General features: G+C 45.8%; 1 protein-coding gene across 5 annotated transcripts in view; it reads right to left on the minus strand.

The window, feature by feature from the left end:
• The window catches only part of SS18 (SS18 subunit of BAF chromatin remodeling complex), a 65203-nt gene extending 63544 nt beyond the window's left edge, over positions 1–1659 (minus strand). For 4 of the 5 annotated variants that reach the window (XM_039526481.1, XM_039526480.1, XM_039526479.1 and 1 more), the window contains exon 1: positions 1550–1659. In XM_039526481.1, coding sequence (XP_039382415.1) covers positions 1550–1618 — 69 coding nt within the window. In that variant the 5' untranslated portion in view covers positions 1619–1659. Of the gene's footprint in view, positions 1–809; positions 1094–1549 lie in introns of those variants that run through there. The other variant, XM_039526478.1, reaches the window with a different exon arrangement.
• Positions 1660–18389: the final 16730 nt, after the last annotated feature.

Consider the following 18389-nt stretch of genomic DNA (forward strand, 5'->3'; position numbering starts at 1 on the left):
CCAAGACATCATTTTGGAGGTATCTGCAGGCAAATAGTATCTTATGTTTACCCCAAAAAGGGAGAAGAGCCACTGCCAGAGATTCCATTGAGATCATTAAGGACTTAGCGATTATCGATTTTATGTGGAAGATGCTCAGATACTACAGTACTATAAGACCCTAAAATAGATTTTCAAAACATTTCCTACGTAAAGGATATTGAACTCGTACAATTAAGCAAACAGAAGTCAGGGAATGACAGTTAAAATTGCATGTGCAACCTTAACTGTGCCAGTGTTAAAATTCTGTATTTATACACAAACTATTTTGCAAATACAAGATATACTGAGGCTATGTCTACACTACAGATCTTACAGTGGCACAGCTGTACCGCTGCAGCTGCGCCACTGTAAGGGAGAGCTCTCTCCTGATGGCATAATTAAACCATCCCCAACGAGCAGCGGTAGCTAGCTACGTAGGCATGAGGGGAGAGTGTTTCCTGCCGACAAAGTACTGTCCACACCCGTGTTTTTGTCAGTGAAACTTATGTCAGTCAGGGGTGTGGTTTTTTACACCCCTGATCAACAAACTTTTACCGACAAAAGTGCTAGTATAGCCATAACCTTAAATATATGTATCTTGCTTCCCACTCCAATTCTTGTTTACTTACACAAGCACATCCCAAGGTAGTGGCAGTACCTAAAACAGTACCTAGAGACCCAAGTCCCAAGCCTCTACTCAAACCATAATCCCACTTCATTAATATGCAAAAAAAAAAATTTAAATCTTATCAATAAAACTAAGTTTAGAAACTGCAGTTTTGACTTACCTCACCAATAAGCACTCGACAAAGACCAAAATTATAAAAATTACTTATCCACAAAGGTGAAGTATGACAATTAACTAATGAATACGTCTCATGGTATAGACTTAATTGTCTGACATATTACCCCAATTAGAAAGACATGGGGGGGGAGGAGGAAAGAGGAGTAATATCTTTTATTGGACCAACTTCTCTTGGTGAGAGAGACAAGCTTTCAAGACATAGAGAGCTCTTTTTCACATCTGGGAAAGGTATTTCCACCCCCCAAGCCTGCATCCGCAGCCCCTCCACAGGCCCATCCACCAATCCTGCATCCCCAGCACCTCCACAGGCCCCTCCACGCGCCCACCCCAAACCTGCCTCCCCCACCCCCCAATCCTGCCTCCCCAGCCCCCACAGACCCCTCCACGCGCCCACCCCAATCCTGCCTCCCCAGCCCCCACAGGCCCCTCCACGCGCCCACCCACCCCCAATCCTGCATCCCCAGCCCCACAGACCCTCCACGCGCCCACCCCAATCCTGCCTCCCCCACCCACCAATCCTGCCTCCCAGCCCCCACAGACCCCTCCACGCGCCCACCCCAATTCTGCATCCCCAGCCCCCACACACACTCTCGCCCCTAGCACCACAGCCCAGCCCTGCCCTTTACCCTCTGCCCTCAGGCCCAGCGTGTTCCCAGCCCCGCCAGTCGCCGCCCCCCGGCCGGGCCGGAAGCAGCCCCGAGTCGGGCCTGGCCCCTCCCTCACCTTCTGGATGGCGGCCGGCGTGATCTCGCCCTTCCCCCGCTGCCTCGGGGCCGCGAACGCCACCGACATGTCGGGTCCCTGCGCGCAGGAGGAGCCAGCGCCCGGGCCGCGGAGGAGAAGAACATTCACCACCGCGAGGGGGAGGGGGCGTGACGGCTCGCGGGGCCAGCCCATCCCGGTCGCGAGAGGGGGAGATAAGCCTCCCTGCCACTACCCCCCCCCTTCCTCCGACCGCGGGTGGCAGCGCTAGCGACACTGGGACTGGCTCCGCTCAGCGAGAACGGCTCCACTGATAGGAGCGCCCTCTTGGCTGCTTTGAACGCGTCCTCTTCGTTACACATTCCGCCCCCCCCTGCGATTATGGTACATTCCTACCCAGAGCTCTCGGCCTGAGACAGGCTGTAAGTGGTACGGCCGGGAGCAGGGGGAGTCCAAAGGCCTCGCTTTACAGGGGAAAGCGGCGAGTTCTACCCTGCCCCCAGCCTTGGTTGCGCCCGCTCATTAGGCTCCTGGCCGGGGCAGTGAGGGGCCTGTGCGAACAGCGGGGGGAGGAGTCTGGGGAGGCGCGTGATGCTGCCTGTCGGGGCTGCGCCGCCGCTCGTTCAGCCCCCTGGGAACGCTCCATCCACTCCGCGGGTGCGAGGTTAAAGCCGCTGCGAAGAATCCGGCTGGGAAGCTGCAGCTGTGACACTTCAACGTGTGTTATGGTGGAACTGACTTACCCATAATTTAGTTGCCAGAACCGATACACAAAACGTGTCAAGGAACAACCCTATATGGAATTAGATTACATTGCTAAATCTCTCCGAACAGCTTGGGCTGATTCAAATAAAACTGATTTAGTTTCTTTACCTTTTATTTTAGCCAATAAATCCAAGTGCACTACCACCCAGTGCTGCTTTACTTCTGAAGCAAAACTTGCTAAAACTACCTTAGTTTAATGTGCTACAGAAAAAAATTACTAATTAAAATGCTTAGCCCTGATTCTGCAATAATACCTATGTTTGAAAGCACCCAGAAATAAGCCAATCCATAAAGTAAGATGATTCTTTACTAAATTAGCAGGAAAGAAAGGATGCAAAGATTGTAGGCACAAGTATAAGATGCTAGTTGCAAATGAGAGCAGAGAATTTCCAAACTATAAGTTTAGGAAATAGTTTCTTTTTTAAGTCCACTGCTGTTTGGGGAGGAGGTAGTCTTAGGCCATATCTATACCTAGCAGCGCAGCTGTACCAGTACAGCTACACCACTGCAGCGCATATGGTGAAGATGCTCTATGCTGACAGGAAAGAGCTCTCTTGTCAGCATTAAAAAAAAAAACATCTCCATCAGTGGCATAAGCTATGTCAGCAAGAGAGCTGTACACACTAACTCATGTTAGTATAACTTATGTTGCTCGGCGGGTAGAATAATCACACATATTTTAGTGTAGACCAGGGGTCAGCAACCTTTTAGAAGTGGTATGCCGAGTCTTCATTTATTCACTCTGATTTAAGGTTTTGTGTGCCAGTAATACATTTTAACGTTTTTAGAAGATCTCTTTCTATAAGTCTATAAAATATATAACTAAACTATTGTTGTATGTAAAGTAAATAAGGTTTTTTAAATGTTTAAGAAGCTTCATTTAAAATTATATTAAAATGCAGATCTTATCAGTTTAGTGTGATCCTTGCCCTTGCTTTTCCTTGCTGAGTTTTCCAATGTTTGGCATGTATCTGGATACTTTAAGCGGCACACATAGGCTTCTGAGGGATCGTTGTTAACCGTCTCCGAGAGGAACAGGATAGATTTCATATATGAAAATACATGTGTGGACAGGTTTGTGTATCCAAATGCGGAAAGCATTGCAAATGCAATTTTCTTCAAACAGTTACATTTCACTGTCAGGGACATCCAGCAGGTCAGAATAGAGGCCCCATGATCTCTCTTGGTAGCTTCATGTGCACTCCACAGATCTCCAAACTTTGATGCTCACAATTCTGAGCTTTTTAACTGAATGAGTTGCATTTTGAAATCTTCAATACCCATTCACTGAAATACAGACAAATCCAAGTCACTTTCATTGAACTTTTCAGGTTTAATTAGAAAAGAAAGCATTGGGCCAAATCACTGCAAATCTTGAAATCTGTCAGAAAATTCTGATTCCAGTTCTTGCATGTACATTCCAATCTCATTGACACTGACAATGCAATGTGTCGATAGCTCTTTTGTGTGTTGGAAGTAGTGGAAAGTCGAAGTTCGAATATCCTGAGGAAAAACTGCTAGTTTTACAACAAATGCCTTCTGGGCTTCATAAAGATCCAGAACAGTTTGCCCTGCACCCTGGAGACAGAAGTTGAGTTCATTTAGATGAGTGGTGATGTCAGTTAGAAACATGAGCTTACACAGACATTTGTCATCATCCAGTTCGGGGTAGTTTTATCCTTTTTCTGAGATTGCAGTTTACAAAGCACACCAAAACCTTGCCACGACTTAGCCATCAAATGTTGCTGTCAAGTGGAATGTTGTTATAAGCACTGTCCATCTCTTCTAGCAGTGCTTGAAACTGTCTGTGAGTCAAAGCAGATCAACAAGGAAATTCACAATTCACACCACTGTATTCATCACATTATTAAGCTCTAAATTTGAAAATTTTAGCGCACAGGTTTTCTTGATGGTTGATACAGTGAAATTTGACTGCCGGGTGGCCAATTTGATCTTCAAGTAACTTTATAAATCCTTTCTGTTTTCCAACCATGGCAGGCGCACCATCTGTTGTCTCACAAAATATTTTTTATGTCAACTCCTTGTTCTTCAATATGGTTTACAAAACTTTCCACTATATCTTCCCCCTTTGTTGTGCAGAGCTCCCCCCGGACTGGTGGCAAGGACCCGGTCAGTGTGAGTGCCACTGAAAATCAGCTCGCGTGCCGCCTTTTGCACACGTGCCATAGGTTGCCTACCCCTGCCTTAGACTGTCATTCTCACAGGCCTGTTCTTCCTTACTATTGTGTTGTGTTGTGGTGTTGGGAGCTCTTCACATGGTTTCTTTGGGGTGGTTTTGGTCAGTGTCCTTTGATGGATGATTTCTGCTTTTTGGGTGACAATACATAATACCACACCCAGAAGTATAAGCAAGCCTGCTCTCAGACATTGATTATTGCTCTCTTTCAGCTGGTTGCTGGCTCAGATCCTTGGCTCACTGCTCAGACCACTCTCCTCAAGCACTAGCCCCACTGGTTCTCAGGAGCAGCCCAGCCACCATGCAGGCATGCTGCTGACCACATACCAACCTACTCGCACCATCTCAGTCCTACTCTGGGCTATTTCCTCAGCTTCTGTTCTCCCAGGATTTAACTGTAACTACCCAGCAGGTCCTTTTACCTATTTTTTTCCACCACAGCCAGTTCCCAGCAGCTTACAGGCATCAGTCTATCAAATTTCTTTACCACCCCTCTATCTCTCTCACTGGGCCTGATTCTCTCTGCTCTCACCGGAAAGAGATTCTGCCTTCAGGTTATTCAGTGCCTTCTACTGACTTGATACTGATCTGGCTTGCTGCCCTTACCAGAAAAACCTTTGGCTCAATCCTTTCACTCCAGGTCATTCTAAGGAGGGAGAGTAGTGCCTATTAATGATTCAGCAGCTTCATTACACATCTGTCTAGGTTTTTGTGTGTCACTCAGCACCATGGTATCTTTTTAGTTTCTTTCCCCCTCTCCCACTCAGTTTTATTATTATTGTGGGAAAGCAAAAATCAGAAGAAAACCTCTCTCTTTTGACATTTTGTTCTGAAGGTGGTGAGAGTGATAGTCACTCTGATGTATTCTGGGAGTGAGCGCTGCACTTATGGGATAACTGCCAAGATAGCTCAATGCCCAGATTGACTTCAGGTTTAGAGCAGTAATACCTCCATGGTTCAGAAGCCAAATTAGCAATCAACATTACCCAAAAGAACCACAGTAGTGTGAATTTATTGTTTCATTTACTATAATACTAATATATACTGTTTACATATGAATGACTGGGGAAATATTTATATATAAAAATAAAATTCTCAGCAGAATGACTGACCAACTATTTTATCAACTACAATTGGTTAATAACATAGTAAAAGCATCCTAATTAGTTAATAATTAACCAAAGTTATTAAATCACACAGTGTTTTAATATTACATGCTGGAAAGAGACACAGGAGATGCATTAAAGAGCCACTTGTGGCTCCAGAGCCTCAATCTGAGTATCACTAGTTTAGAGAGTCCATTCCTGAAAAATTCTAGAGGTCATGAGTGCATAGATCACTGTGGCCAAATCAGATTCTGATAGAAGAGGGTGAAGTTACCTAAACAGCTGTAAATGGATTTTTTTTTAAAGCAGCTGCAGTTATTTGGGCCTCAAAAAAAAAATACTAAGGCATTCAGGAGGATCCCAAGTCAGCAAGGCCCTTGATGGAAGTTAGACACTGACAAGTCTTCAAAGTGCTTTCTTCTGCCCACACCCATATCCTGCTTCAGGGCCTACTGCAGGATTCTTCTGTACTTTTTTAACTGAGCACCACCTCCTAGGGCTTTCTGCCTGGAAACACTTTTTCTTCAGCAGGTTACCTCTGGCCTGCCCAAGACTCTAGCAACTTTTCCCAGGAAACTTCCTGCTGCTTTTGCTCCCCCTTCCTTATTGACTGCTGACTCTTAAAGCCCTTGGTGCTGCCCTGCCCTCTTAATTGGACAAACTGGACCTGCTTCTTTTAAAGGGGCCAGCCACCCTGTGACAATGTTTGATGTTGAAGTGCAGAGCTAGATACCATCCACATATTGGTCACTTGGAACCTATGCTGTCACTTCATATGCTCCCATGTTTTGATATAAGTTGTGAATAGGATGTGGGGGAGGGGACTGAGCCTTGGGGGATTCCTCAAGTGAAGACCTAAGATGCAAGTAGTTGCTTATCACAACCCTCTGAGGCTGGTCCAAAATAAAGTATTGGAACCATTTCAGTGCATTCCTCATCATCCTTGTTACATCTCAAATGTGGGAAGGCAATATTTGGTGGTCAACAGTATCAACTGTTGCAGAGAGGTCCACGAATAAGAGTTCATGCAACCAACACTTTGTCCCCCACTGCTGACAGTTTTACAATAAAACTATCTGTACCCCTTTCTCTAGGATAGTTTTACATTCACAATGCTAATGTCAAAGTTGCTGAAGAGTTTCCTCATTTATTAACAGCAATGTCATCTGATCTAACGGTAAGTTTATGGAAAACACAGTAGCCCCCTATTTTAACAGGAGGAAATATTACACACCAACTAGATTTAAATAATGGCACAAGCTCATACAGGCAAGGAAATAGCTATAGTGGAAGTGTATGACATATCTCAGAACACATAACCACAACAGGGTGTCTCCTTTATGTCTTTCTTAATGCGCTGCAATATGTCTTGGTTTTGGGGAACATATGGTACATTTTCTCCTTAATTGTGCATTTTTTTGCTTTTGTGAATTAGTCACAACCTTAACATTATTTAACTGTAATTCTGATACGTAAGTCTAGATCACCACCAAGTGTTTCAAACAGCAAACAAACATATGATCCTGCTCTTTCTACCACTTCTTTTCCAGCTCCACTTTTGAGAGTTTACTCCCTTTAGTGTTAAGAGGATTTTGAGGTTTTACATATTTTGGATGAAGGCGATGAACCACTTATTATAAAGTACTTTCCCCCCTGTCTTTAAATCCTCTTCCCAGAGCCACGGGGAGAGAGGCTGTTCTGTGGAGGCAAGCCTCAAGGACAACAAAGAGAAAGCTTCTTACTGAGACGAAGTCCATGGCAGATCAGAGATGGTTAGCCCCTTCATGATTGGGCCCAAACACCTCATTGATTCATTTTACTTTTGGAGAAACAGAAATCTATAATCTATGCTGATTCTGGCAATGAGTCCAGCCTCCCAACAATAGTACTGCCTGCCAAGGATTCTCCTGAAAAAAGGACTGCAATATCCTGCCCTCTGTATTAGCTCTATTTCAAGAGCTTATCCAGAACAAAAGAGGAGCCAGACCAGAAGAGGGACCAGGAGAAATTCTCTTTCATAATAAGGCGAAGATAAAGCTGCTTGGTCATTGTAACACCCTCATTTTCAAGGTTACGAGGCTGACAATCAGTTTCAAGGTGATTCCACCTGCTTGTGTCTACTTGGACATAATTGGATGGGAAGGAAATAAGTAATTTTTGTTCTCTAGATTTTGTTTTGGTAACTAGGTGCATTTAGATCTTTATAATAGTGCAAGAGGTTGTGTGTGAGGCTTTCTTCAGGTGAGACTATTTTCTTATCCTATTAAGAAAGATTTTAAAACACACAATATTACCACAGAACAACAGCTGCAAATTCTAAGGGAATAATAGAAATTAAGCAGCAAATGTTGGTAGCTGTGAAAGAAAAAGAAAAAGACAGAAAGATCTTTAGTGTCTCCCCAGTCTAACTGGGTTAGGCTGTGATCCTACTGTGACGGGTTCGGTCACAGATATCCCCTTGGGACAGTCACCTAATGTGCTGGAATTACCTCCGAGCCCATTTTCCCTGCCAGCTTGGGACTCCAGTACCCTGCCTTGTTGAGCCAGACATGCTAGCCTGCTGCAACACAGCCCCAGGGTCTGAACCACACCCCCAAAGCTGCAGGCTTTAACTAAAAACCACTCAGCAGGTTACCTATCTCCAGACACTCAGTTCCCAATGGGATCCAAACCCCAAATAAATCCGTTTTACTCTGTATAAAGCTAATACAGGGTAAACTCATGAATTGTTCACCCTCTAGAACACTGACAGAGAGATATTCACAGCTGTTTGCTCCCCCCAGGTATTAATCACTTACTCTGGGTTAATTAATAAACAAAAGTGATTTTATTAAGTATAAAAAGTAGGCTTCAAGTGATTTCAAGTAATAACAGGCAGAACAAAGTAAGTCACCAAGCAAAAACACGCAAAAACACCCGTCGCTGCTACCCTCTGGGGCCCTTTAAATTGCCACCCGAGCCCCATGGCTGGAGTCCTGGGGTAGCAGCAGTAGGGCTCTGGTGGTGATTTAAAGGGCCCGGGGCTCCCAGCTGCCGCTACTGCAGCAGAGCCCCGGGCCCTTTAAAGCTCCGCCAGAGGCCGGGGCCCCGGGATAGCAGTGGTAGCTGGGAGCCCCTCCGATGGTGATTTAAAGTGCCTGGGGCTCCCCTATGGTAGTGGCAGCTGGAGCCCTGGGCCCTTTAAATCACCCCCAGGGCTCCCAGCCGCCTCTGCAGCTGGTAGCTCGGGGGTGATTTAAAGGGCCCGGGGCTCCCAGCTGCTGCTACCACAACCCCGCCCCCTCCTAAGGACTCCAGAGTACCAGTAAGTCCTTTAAGTTACTTTCACCCCGACCTCAGAGTTATATTTCATATTTCTAGTTTCAGATACAAGAATGATACATGCATACAAATAGGATGAACACACACAGTAGATTATAAACTTTGTAATGATACATTACAAGAGACCTTTTGCATAAAGCATATTCCAGTTGCATCATATTTATAAGCATATTTCCATAAACATGGAGCGCAATGTCACACCTGTAACTAGATCTGCTGGTACAGTGACCTCACAGGGGTTCCTCATAAGTGCATAGGTCCATGGTAGTGAATCCAGTTGTAAAGTTGTGTAGATGGTTGTAAAATCATGAATGGCATGGAGAAAGTGAATAAGGAAATGTTATTTACTCCTTCACATAACACAAGAACCAGGGGCCACCCAATGAAGTTAATAGGCAGCAGGTTTAAGACAAATAAAACAAAGTACTTTTGCATACAATGCACAGTCCACCTGTGGAACTCGTTGCCAAGGGATGTTGTGAAGGCCAAAATGATAACTGGATTCAAAAAAGAATGAGATAAGTTCATAGAGGATAGGTTCATCAATGGGGATTAGCCAGGGTAGTCAGGGATGTATTCCCATGCTCTAGGTATCCCTAGCCTCTGACTGCCAAAAGCTGGGTTTCGATGACAGGGTATGGATCACTTGATAAATGCTCTGTTCTGTTCTGTTCGGTTCATTCCCTCTGAACTACCTGCCATTGGCCACTGTCAGAAAACAGGATAGTGTGCTATATGGACCATTGGTCTGAGCTAGTATGGCCATTCTTATAGGGCCTGCATTTTTACTTTTGCCTACTTGAACAGTTGAATTTTAAACATAAGTATTTAATTAAATTAAACGTTTCTTTAATTAAAAACTTTCCTTTGTTAAATATACATAGTGTGCTGTAGGACAGGCTGCTACCCAGGTATCTCCAGGTCTCTTTTTCCTCTACCAGAATTCTCCAACTCAGTTCAAGTAGTACATTCAGTCTTTCAAGTCTGCACAGTCCATCAACACACTAAATACAACTCTCTGTTTAGACTCCCTGAGACCTCTCATGATGTGTCATCCAAGCCCTCCAGCTGAGGCAATTCTCCATCCTGTTACATTCTCACATTTGGTTCTAGTGACCTAGAGACACGGCCAGACTCATTCCTCCATCACTCCCCAGTCTTCAGCTCTCTCCGCTTCAGCTCAGACTGGGGTGAAAGTGGGCCGGTACGATGTACCGGTAAGAAGCCAGTAACAGCCCATACGCAACCCACACTAAAGCGTCTGGAGCCCTGGGCGGCGAGGGCCAGGCAGCGCAGATGGGCAGGCTCGGGGAGGCTGACCCCCAGCCCTGCCCCTTCTGCCTGAGGCTCCACCCCTTCCACTCGAGGCCCTGCCCCTTTCAAGGGACAAAGCCAGCCCCCATACCGGTAAGAATTTAATATTACTTTCACCCGTCTCAGACATCCCCCTCTGTAGTTCTCAGCCCTCTCTAGCCTCGGCTGTCAGGCCAGGGAAGTTTGTAGGTGCAGCCCCATCCTCCTTATTCCATCAAACTAGGGAGAACTTGGACTGGAACAGGAGCGCTGGGCCCAATTTCATTTAAGGGGCCAGCTACCCTGTTACTGAGCACTACATTGGCTGGGGGAAACTGCCTTCAACTGTAGTGTGGTTTGACTCTTACGGTGCTTTTTACTTCATAAAAGAAATTATATCAAGAGGGGAAAGCTGTTTTGAACTTGTTCTATTTATTGACTAGTTACTTCTTGCCTGGTTCTTTCAATTTTGACATTTATACCTTGCACTGGCCATTGTGTGGAATATTAATAAAGAGTAACACTTGAAATATGAGCCTCTATGTCCTGATATAAAATGAACTACCCAAACAATATTGCACATTACAAAGATATGGGTGTCTATGCCATCTTCCAGAGAGACAATTACAAAACCAGAGAAAATCATTGTGATGCTAAATTTTGATTCTAGTATCTGACATGTTAGTTTGCAAATATAAATACTTACAATAAGAAATGCATGTCATGTTCAACAGTCAGCACAAATGGGAACAAGCAGGGCTGCAGCCGTGAGAAAATCTTTCAGAGCCTTGATTTTATTCTTCAAAGGGGAATCTCCTGCTAGTAGGAATGTATGCTGTAAATAAAAAATATATATAACACTGTCTAATCTAATTCCCCTTAGAGCTGAAAGTTCTATAAAAATTCCTAAAGGTTAACATTTTCTTTCAGGACAAGTAAGGCAAAGTATTACAGTGCAGTGACTTTTTCACTTCTGTGTGTCAATACAGCAAATCAGAAAAGGTACACATGGGATGGCATCTGCTCCGAAGTACTGCTGTAGCAAGGTCTTGGTGACTTGCTTCCTCCTTTGAAAAACAATAACGCTGTCACAGAGAAGCCTTTCCTGCAGAAATGGCTCCAGGCACCCTTTCCCCTTTATAAGCTATCATTGGCCTTCTGAAGAATCACCACCATTAATGAGAGAGGAACAAACTTTGAATTACCACAGGACGTGATTCCTGCTTTGCCAACACTCATCAGCAATATGCAGCAGCAAGATGGAGTCAGAATGATATCAGATATAAATTTTCTGTCAGAGGGCCTGATCCTGAATGCAGAGCATCTGCAACTCACACTAAAACTGAGTATCACCATCACCAAAAACACTATGATCAAGATTCAGAAAGGGAGCACAGCTCATTTCTTATGATCCTATGAGTACTGGTAAAAATTAAGAATTCACAAAGCTTTTATGCAGGTTTGTACTGGCTTACAGGGAAATCTCCCATGGAATGCTGCCCCAGGCACATGCTTCCTGGTGCCTGAAGCCAGCCCGGTCCATAGAGCAGGTGGACACACCAGGACTCAGGAAAGAAGGAGCTTGCAGCAGCTGAGGTCTCAGCAAGCTGATCTAATTAACAAGGTAGTGTACTTAAAGGGGAAATGCCAATATCTCCTTTCATTCCTGCTGCCTTGTAGAGTGAGAGAGTTAACCCTTGAGGGCTCAGCCAATTGCTAGTTCATCGTTTAGCAGTAAGGGAAATATCCCACCCTCTGACTCCTCCACTTCAACCAAGCTTCATAACACTGGTCTACAATTTTTGAGAAGTCGTCTCCTTCAGAGATAAAATGTGCTATTTATTATGTATTTTGATGTGCTGAATTCAAATATGACAATTAAAACAACTGATTGGCTACTGTTTCTAAGTTATGTAAGTTTTTACATTTTATGTCTATATATATTGTGTAGATAGTAGAGTTTTAATCATAAATTGTAAACCTAGGTCTTTTCATGTGTTTATGGTTGCTTTACATGATAATATTTCACCTGTCCTGTTTATGTAACACTTTAAAAAGGGTTATATAAATAAAATTTATTATGAAACAAAAGGCAAAAAACTATTATGTACATAGTTTAGTCCTATTCAGTGTCTACTCGGCGCTTCTTGGCTTGTCTCTTGTATTCATTAAATGGAGCATCTCTTGTCACTGTCCAGCAATAGTCTGCAAGCATTGATGGGCTCCATTTGCCCTGATAGCCTTTCTCCATTGTTGCAATGTCCTGGTGAAATCGCTCGCCGTGCTCGTCGCTCACTGCTCCGCAGTTCGGTGGAAAAAAATCTAGATGAGAGTGCAAAAAATGTATCTTTAGTGACATGTTGCAACCAAGGCTTTTGTATGCCTTGAGGAGGTTTTCCACCAACAACCTGTAGTTGTCTGCCTTGTTGTTTCCGAGAAAATTTATTGCCACTAACTGGAAGGCTTTCCATGCCATCTTTTCCTTGCCACGCAGTGCATGGTCAAATGCATCATCTCGAAGATGTTCACAAATCTGAGGACCAACAAAGACACCTTCCTTTAGCTTAGCTTCACTTAACCTTGGAAATTTTCCACAGAGGTACTTGAAAGCTGCTTGTGTTTTGTCAATGGCCTTGACAAAGTTCTTCATCAGACCCAGCTTGATGTGTAAGGGTGGTAACAAAATCTTCCTTGATTCAACAAGTGGTGGATGCTGAACACTTTTCCTCCCAGGCTCCAATGACTGTCGGAGTGGCCAATCTTTCTTGATGTAGTGGGAATCTCTTGCACGACTATCCCATTCACAGAGAAAACAGCAGTACTTTGTGTATCCAGTCTGCAGACCAAGCAAGAGAGCAACAACCTTCAAATTGCCACAAAGCTGCCACTGATGTTGGTCATAGTTTATGCACCTCAAAAGTTGTTTCATGTTGTCATAGGTTTCCTTCATATGGACTGCATGACCAACTGGAATTGATGGCAAAACATTGCCATTATGCAGTAAAACAGCTTTAAGACTCGTCTTTGATAAATCAGTGAACAGTCTCCACTCATCTGGATCGTGAACGATGTGGAGGGCTGCCATCACACCATCGATGTTGTTGCAGGCTACAAGATCACCTTCCATGAAGAAGAATGGGACAAGATCCTTTTGATGGTCACGGAACATGGAAACCCTAACATCACCTGCCAGGAGATTCCACTGCTGTAGTCTGGAGCCCAACAGCTCTGCCTTACTCTTGGGTAGTTCCAAATCCCTGACAAGGTCATTCAGTTCACCTTGTGTTATGAGGTGTGGTTCAGAGGAGGAGGATGGGAGAAAATGTGGGTCCTGTGACATTGATGGTTCAGGACCAGAAGTTTCATCCTCTTCCTCTTCTTACTCAAGTGAGAATGATTCTGGTGCATCAGGAACCGGCAGTCCTTCTCCGTGGGGTACTGGGCGTATAGCTGATGGAATGTTTGGATAATGCACAGTCCACTTTTTCTTCTTTGACACACTTTTCCCAACTAGAGGCACCATGCAGAAGTAACAATTGCTGGTATGATCTGTTGGCTCTCTCCAAATCATTGGCACTGCAAAAGGCATAGATTTCCTTTTCCTGTTCAACCACTGGCAAAGATTTGTTGCACAAGTGTTGCAGCATATGTGTGGGGCCCACCTCTTGTCGTGATCTCCAATTTTGCAGCCAAAATAAAGGTGATAGGCTTTCCTAACCATGGTGGTTATACTGCGCTTTTGTGATGCAAAAGTCACTTCACCACAAACATAGCAGAAGTTATCTGCACTGTTCACACAAGTACGAGGCATCTCTGTTCACTTTGGCTAAACAGAAATGTGTCCCTTTGCAAAATCAAACACTGACAAATAAGAGAGCACGACACTGTATGATTTCTAGAGCTGATATAGGGCAATTTGTTCAGCAGAGTGATGTAAGCTTTGTTATGATTGCATCATCCATGACTTCTAGGAATAACATGATGCAAGTCATATCATGTATGACGCAATACCAGCTTCAGATTGCATCATTCATTGTTTTGCCTAAAAAGCAAGTACTGTCCAAACCCAGTCATAGATTTATTCATAGATCCAGTCAAAGATGTATTTTAGTCATTTCTGGTTTAAATTGAGATCCCTTCCCTATATAACTCACTTATCCTCCGCTATTCCCAAGTCAAGGGTCGTATATACTGACCCAATAGCATAAATTGAAAACTAGAGCCAATCAACAATTTTAAGCATCATTTTCGTTCTCAGTGACTCAGAATTAGTAAAGTTTGACTACATTTATTTCAGAAGCATTTTGGCTGTAGGGCAGTGTAATCATCATCACTGTGTACCAGTATTAAATTGTTTGTTTAAAGCTTATACTGTGTGTGTGTGTGTGTATATATATATATATATATATATATATATACAGGGGCGGCTCTACAAAGTAGGCTGCCCCAAGCAGCGCGGAGCGCTGCGCCGCCCTTCCCCGGTCCCGCGGCGGGTCCCGTCTTCCCGCGGCTCCGGTTGAGCTCCTGCCGGCATGCCTGCGGCAGGTCCACCGGAGCCCGGGACGAGCGGACCTGCCGCAGTCATGCCTGCGGGAGCTCAACCGGAGCCACGGGAAGACGGGACCCGCCGCAGTCATGCCTGCGGCAGGTCCGCTCGTCCCGGGCTCCGGTGGACCTGCCGCAGGCATGCCGGCGGGAGCTCCACCGGAGCCAAATGCCGCCCCCCCGGGAAACGGCCGCCCCAAGCGCCTGCTTGGCGCGCTGGTGCCTAGAGCTGCCCCTGTATATATATAGTCTTTTGTCTGGTGAAAGAAATTTCCCTGGGACCTAACCCCCTCATTTACATTAATTCTTATGGGGAAATTGGATTCGCTTAACATGGTTTCGCTTAAAGTCGCATTTTTCAGGAACATAACTACCATGTTAAGTGAGGAGTTACTGTATCTTGGGGGAGCAGCATGACCACTGAAGAAGCATGGGGTCAGGAGGGCATAGGCCCTCTGTTGTTTCTTGTGTTTGAATTTAGCATGTTATTGTGTTATGCATTATGAGGCATGATCTGAGATGCCCCATAATGCATAGCATGTTAGCATACCAAATTCAAACACTAGAGGTAGCAAATGATAGGAGGGCAATGTATGAGGCCTACCTTTGAGGCACCAAAGCATCACAACATGAAGCAGCTGCAGTGACACTTCCAACCCACTTCTGAGGGAAAAAAGGATTGTCCCCCACACCCCTGATGGTGTGGTGATGATTGGATAGAGCATGAGCTCCCACTGTCCACACCATCCTTGCAGATCCCTCTTCTCTCTTTATCCTGGAAATTCTTACCTCCCAGTCTGAGGCTGCTTTCATGGTTTAACTCTATCCTATTTGTTTTACCTTTTGGTTTTCTACTCTTCAATCCATTTTATTTATTTATATTCTCTTTTTATTACTTTTATTTTCATCTCAGAAGGATAATAAGAGCTGTATAGTATTACGGGTATTTTCACACTGTGCTCTTTGGTTATGGAACTTAATTTATTTATACACTACAATCTCAGAATCACCATATATTATTTTTAGGAGAGGATCTTCAATACATCTATTTAATTTGATAATAAATGACCAGTAATAAATGGTACAATGAAACACAAAAACAAAGAATACATAGCTATGTTTGACCAAAAATAGATTGCAGAGTTGGTTTTGTCAGCATGAATAATCATGGTGCCATTTCTCTTATATAGTGCCTTGGTGACAAAAAAAAAGCATAGAAAAGAAAAGAAACAATATACAGTATTCATAATTCTGCAGATATGCTTTGAGTATTACTGTTCTTGAAAGCACTTTAGAAAATCCTGCTCTGTAACTAAAATCTTGAAATACTGAACGTACATTTATTATTTTCCACTTTAGAAGTCCGTAGATCACTTTATTTCCCATTTTCATTATTTATTTATAAAACAGTCTCAGTATTAATTATTATGAATCTGATCCTGCAATCAGATCTGCACAGATGGATAAAATTGCATAATTAGGGTATAAAATGTTATAATTAGTTATAAGTGACTGAAAATAGGGGAGTTTATGAAGGATTATAACAGGGATCCTTTCCTTCTCAGCCCTCCCTATACACAATATCCAAAGGTTCACTCTCAACCTGAATCTAGAAGTGCAATATATTAACATGTAACAAGCTTTAAAAAGGAACCAAAAAAGACTTATGTAGCATAATCATATCCCATCAAAATCAGTGCTGTGCCCCTTGTCCTTGACCTAGCCTGTGATACCCTGCCCATTTGGTCCAATCCAGCAAGTGATGAGATGGCATGAGGATGAAGTAATTTAAGTCAACGGGACTCCACCAGGGCACAGGATTCATTGTATCTATTGGGTTTCCGGGAAACGGGGCGGGCAAAGCCCGCCCCATGCTAACGGAACCCCCCCCCCAGCCTAAGGGGAGGTACCACAGGGCCTCAGAAACCCACTAATTGCGGGGGACAACTAATAAAAGAACAGGGACAGGAGTGTGGTCAAAGGGTCATAAGAAGGGATCCTGACGGGGATACCGAGCAGAGAACCCTGGACAGCGCCCACTGCCCCTCGAAGGCGTCAAGGGAGCCAGCGGACGCCGCCCAGAGGAACTCCGCCCGGAGACGTGAGCAGACGAGGGACCGGAAACAAGCCCCACAGTCGCAGGAGTCTCCGTCGGCCAACCTCCTCTCCCTGGTTGCGTGGATGGCCTTTTTAGCCAGGGCGAGGAGGAGGTTGACCAGGAGGTCCCGCGACTTTGTGGGGCCACGGATAGGGAGTGCACGGATAAGGAGGTGAGGGGAAAAGTGCAGCCAGAAACGTAACAGAATGTCAGTGAGGAGCCGGTATAGGGGCTGCAACCTGGCGCACTCTAGGTAGACATGCGCCAGGGTCTCCCTCACGCTGCAGAAGGGGCAGGTGTCCGGGACAGGGGTGAACCGCGCCAAGTACACGCCCGTGCTCACGGCCCCATGAAGGAGCCGCCAGCTGATATCCCCGGCGGGCCTCGGGACCAGGGTGGAATACAGGCTGGCCCACCGGGGCTCCTCACCCGCCACAGGTGGCAAGAGGTCCCGCCACTTGGTGTCGGGGCGGGACACGAGGGTGAGGAAGTGAATGGTATGGAGCACGAGCGCGTAGAGTTGTTTCCTTGGCGCGGTTTGAAAACGGACCGGCTGCAGATCGTGCAGCCGGCTTGCGGAGAAGGGGCGGGGGGGCCGGTCGGGTCTACGGGGCAGGGGCCCGATTAAAAGGTCCGGAGGGCCCGGGGAGGGGGGTGGGCGGGGCGTGCCCTCACGCAGGACCCGGTCGAGGTAGGCCCGAGCAGCGGGCGGCAAAGCGGCCCTCACCTCCTGAAGTACGCGCGAGGGAGTACACGGTCTGGAGAGCCCCATCCGCCGAGCCAGCGTCAGGGGATCCAGCCAGTCTCCCCGGTCGTAGTCCAGGAGGTCTCCGACCCTGGTAGCTTCCGCCAGGACCAACCTCTGGCGCACCGCGGGGGACTCCGCCACCTGCACACGGAGCTGGGGGTTGTGTAGCAGGGGCTCCGCAAGGAGATCTGCCCCCTCGGTGGCCGCCACGGACCTGGTCGCAGAGAACAGCTTCCAGATCCGGAGGAGGTCCTGGTAGAAGACCGGCAGCCCGGAGAGGTCTCGCGGAAGACCCCTCGGATCGAGATAAAGGAGCTGCCGGTCGTATTGGAGCCCTCGGAAGCGGCGCAGGAAGGCGTGCTCCAGGGCTCTCCACGCCGGACTACCCGCACCATAAAGGAGCCTCTGCAGTGCCTGGAGGCGGAAGACGTGGACCTGAGTGCGGAGGCACTTCAGGCCCTGCCCGCCCTCCTCCAGGGGTAGGTGGAGTACCCCTGCAGGGACCCAGTGCAGTCCTGGCCAAAAGAACTCCAGCACCACCCTCAGGATTCATTGTAGGACTGAAGTCAAAGATTCTGAAAATGCAAGCACTTATGCCTGTGCTTAACTTTACTGCTAGCTGTAGTCCTGTTTTCAATGGTAGTGAAGTTAAGCTCAGGCATAAGTGTTTGCAGGATCAGGGCCAAAGTTAGTAAAAAATAGCTAGAATATTTACAAAATTCTCTTTTCCTTTCTCTGGCCCAAGTTTCCGGCCTGAACTGCATAAGTACTTCTAATATGCAAGCAGG

This window comes from Mauremys reevesii, linkage group 2 (genome assembly GCF_016161935.1).
Source record: "Mauremys reevesii isolate NIE-2019 linkage group 2, ASM1616193v1, whole genome shotgun sequence".
NCBI classification, from domain to species: domain Eukaryota; kingdom Metazoa; phylum Chordata; order Testudines; family Geoemydidae; genus Mauremys; species Mauremys reevesii.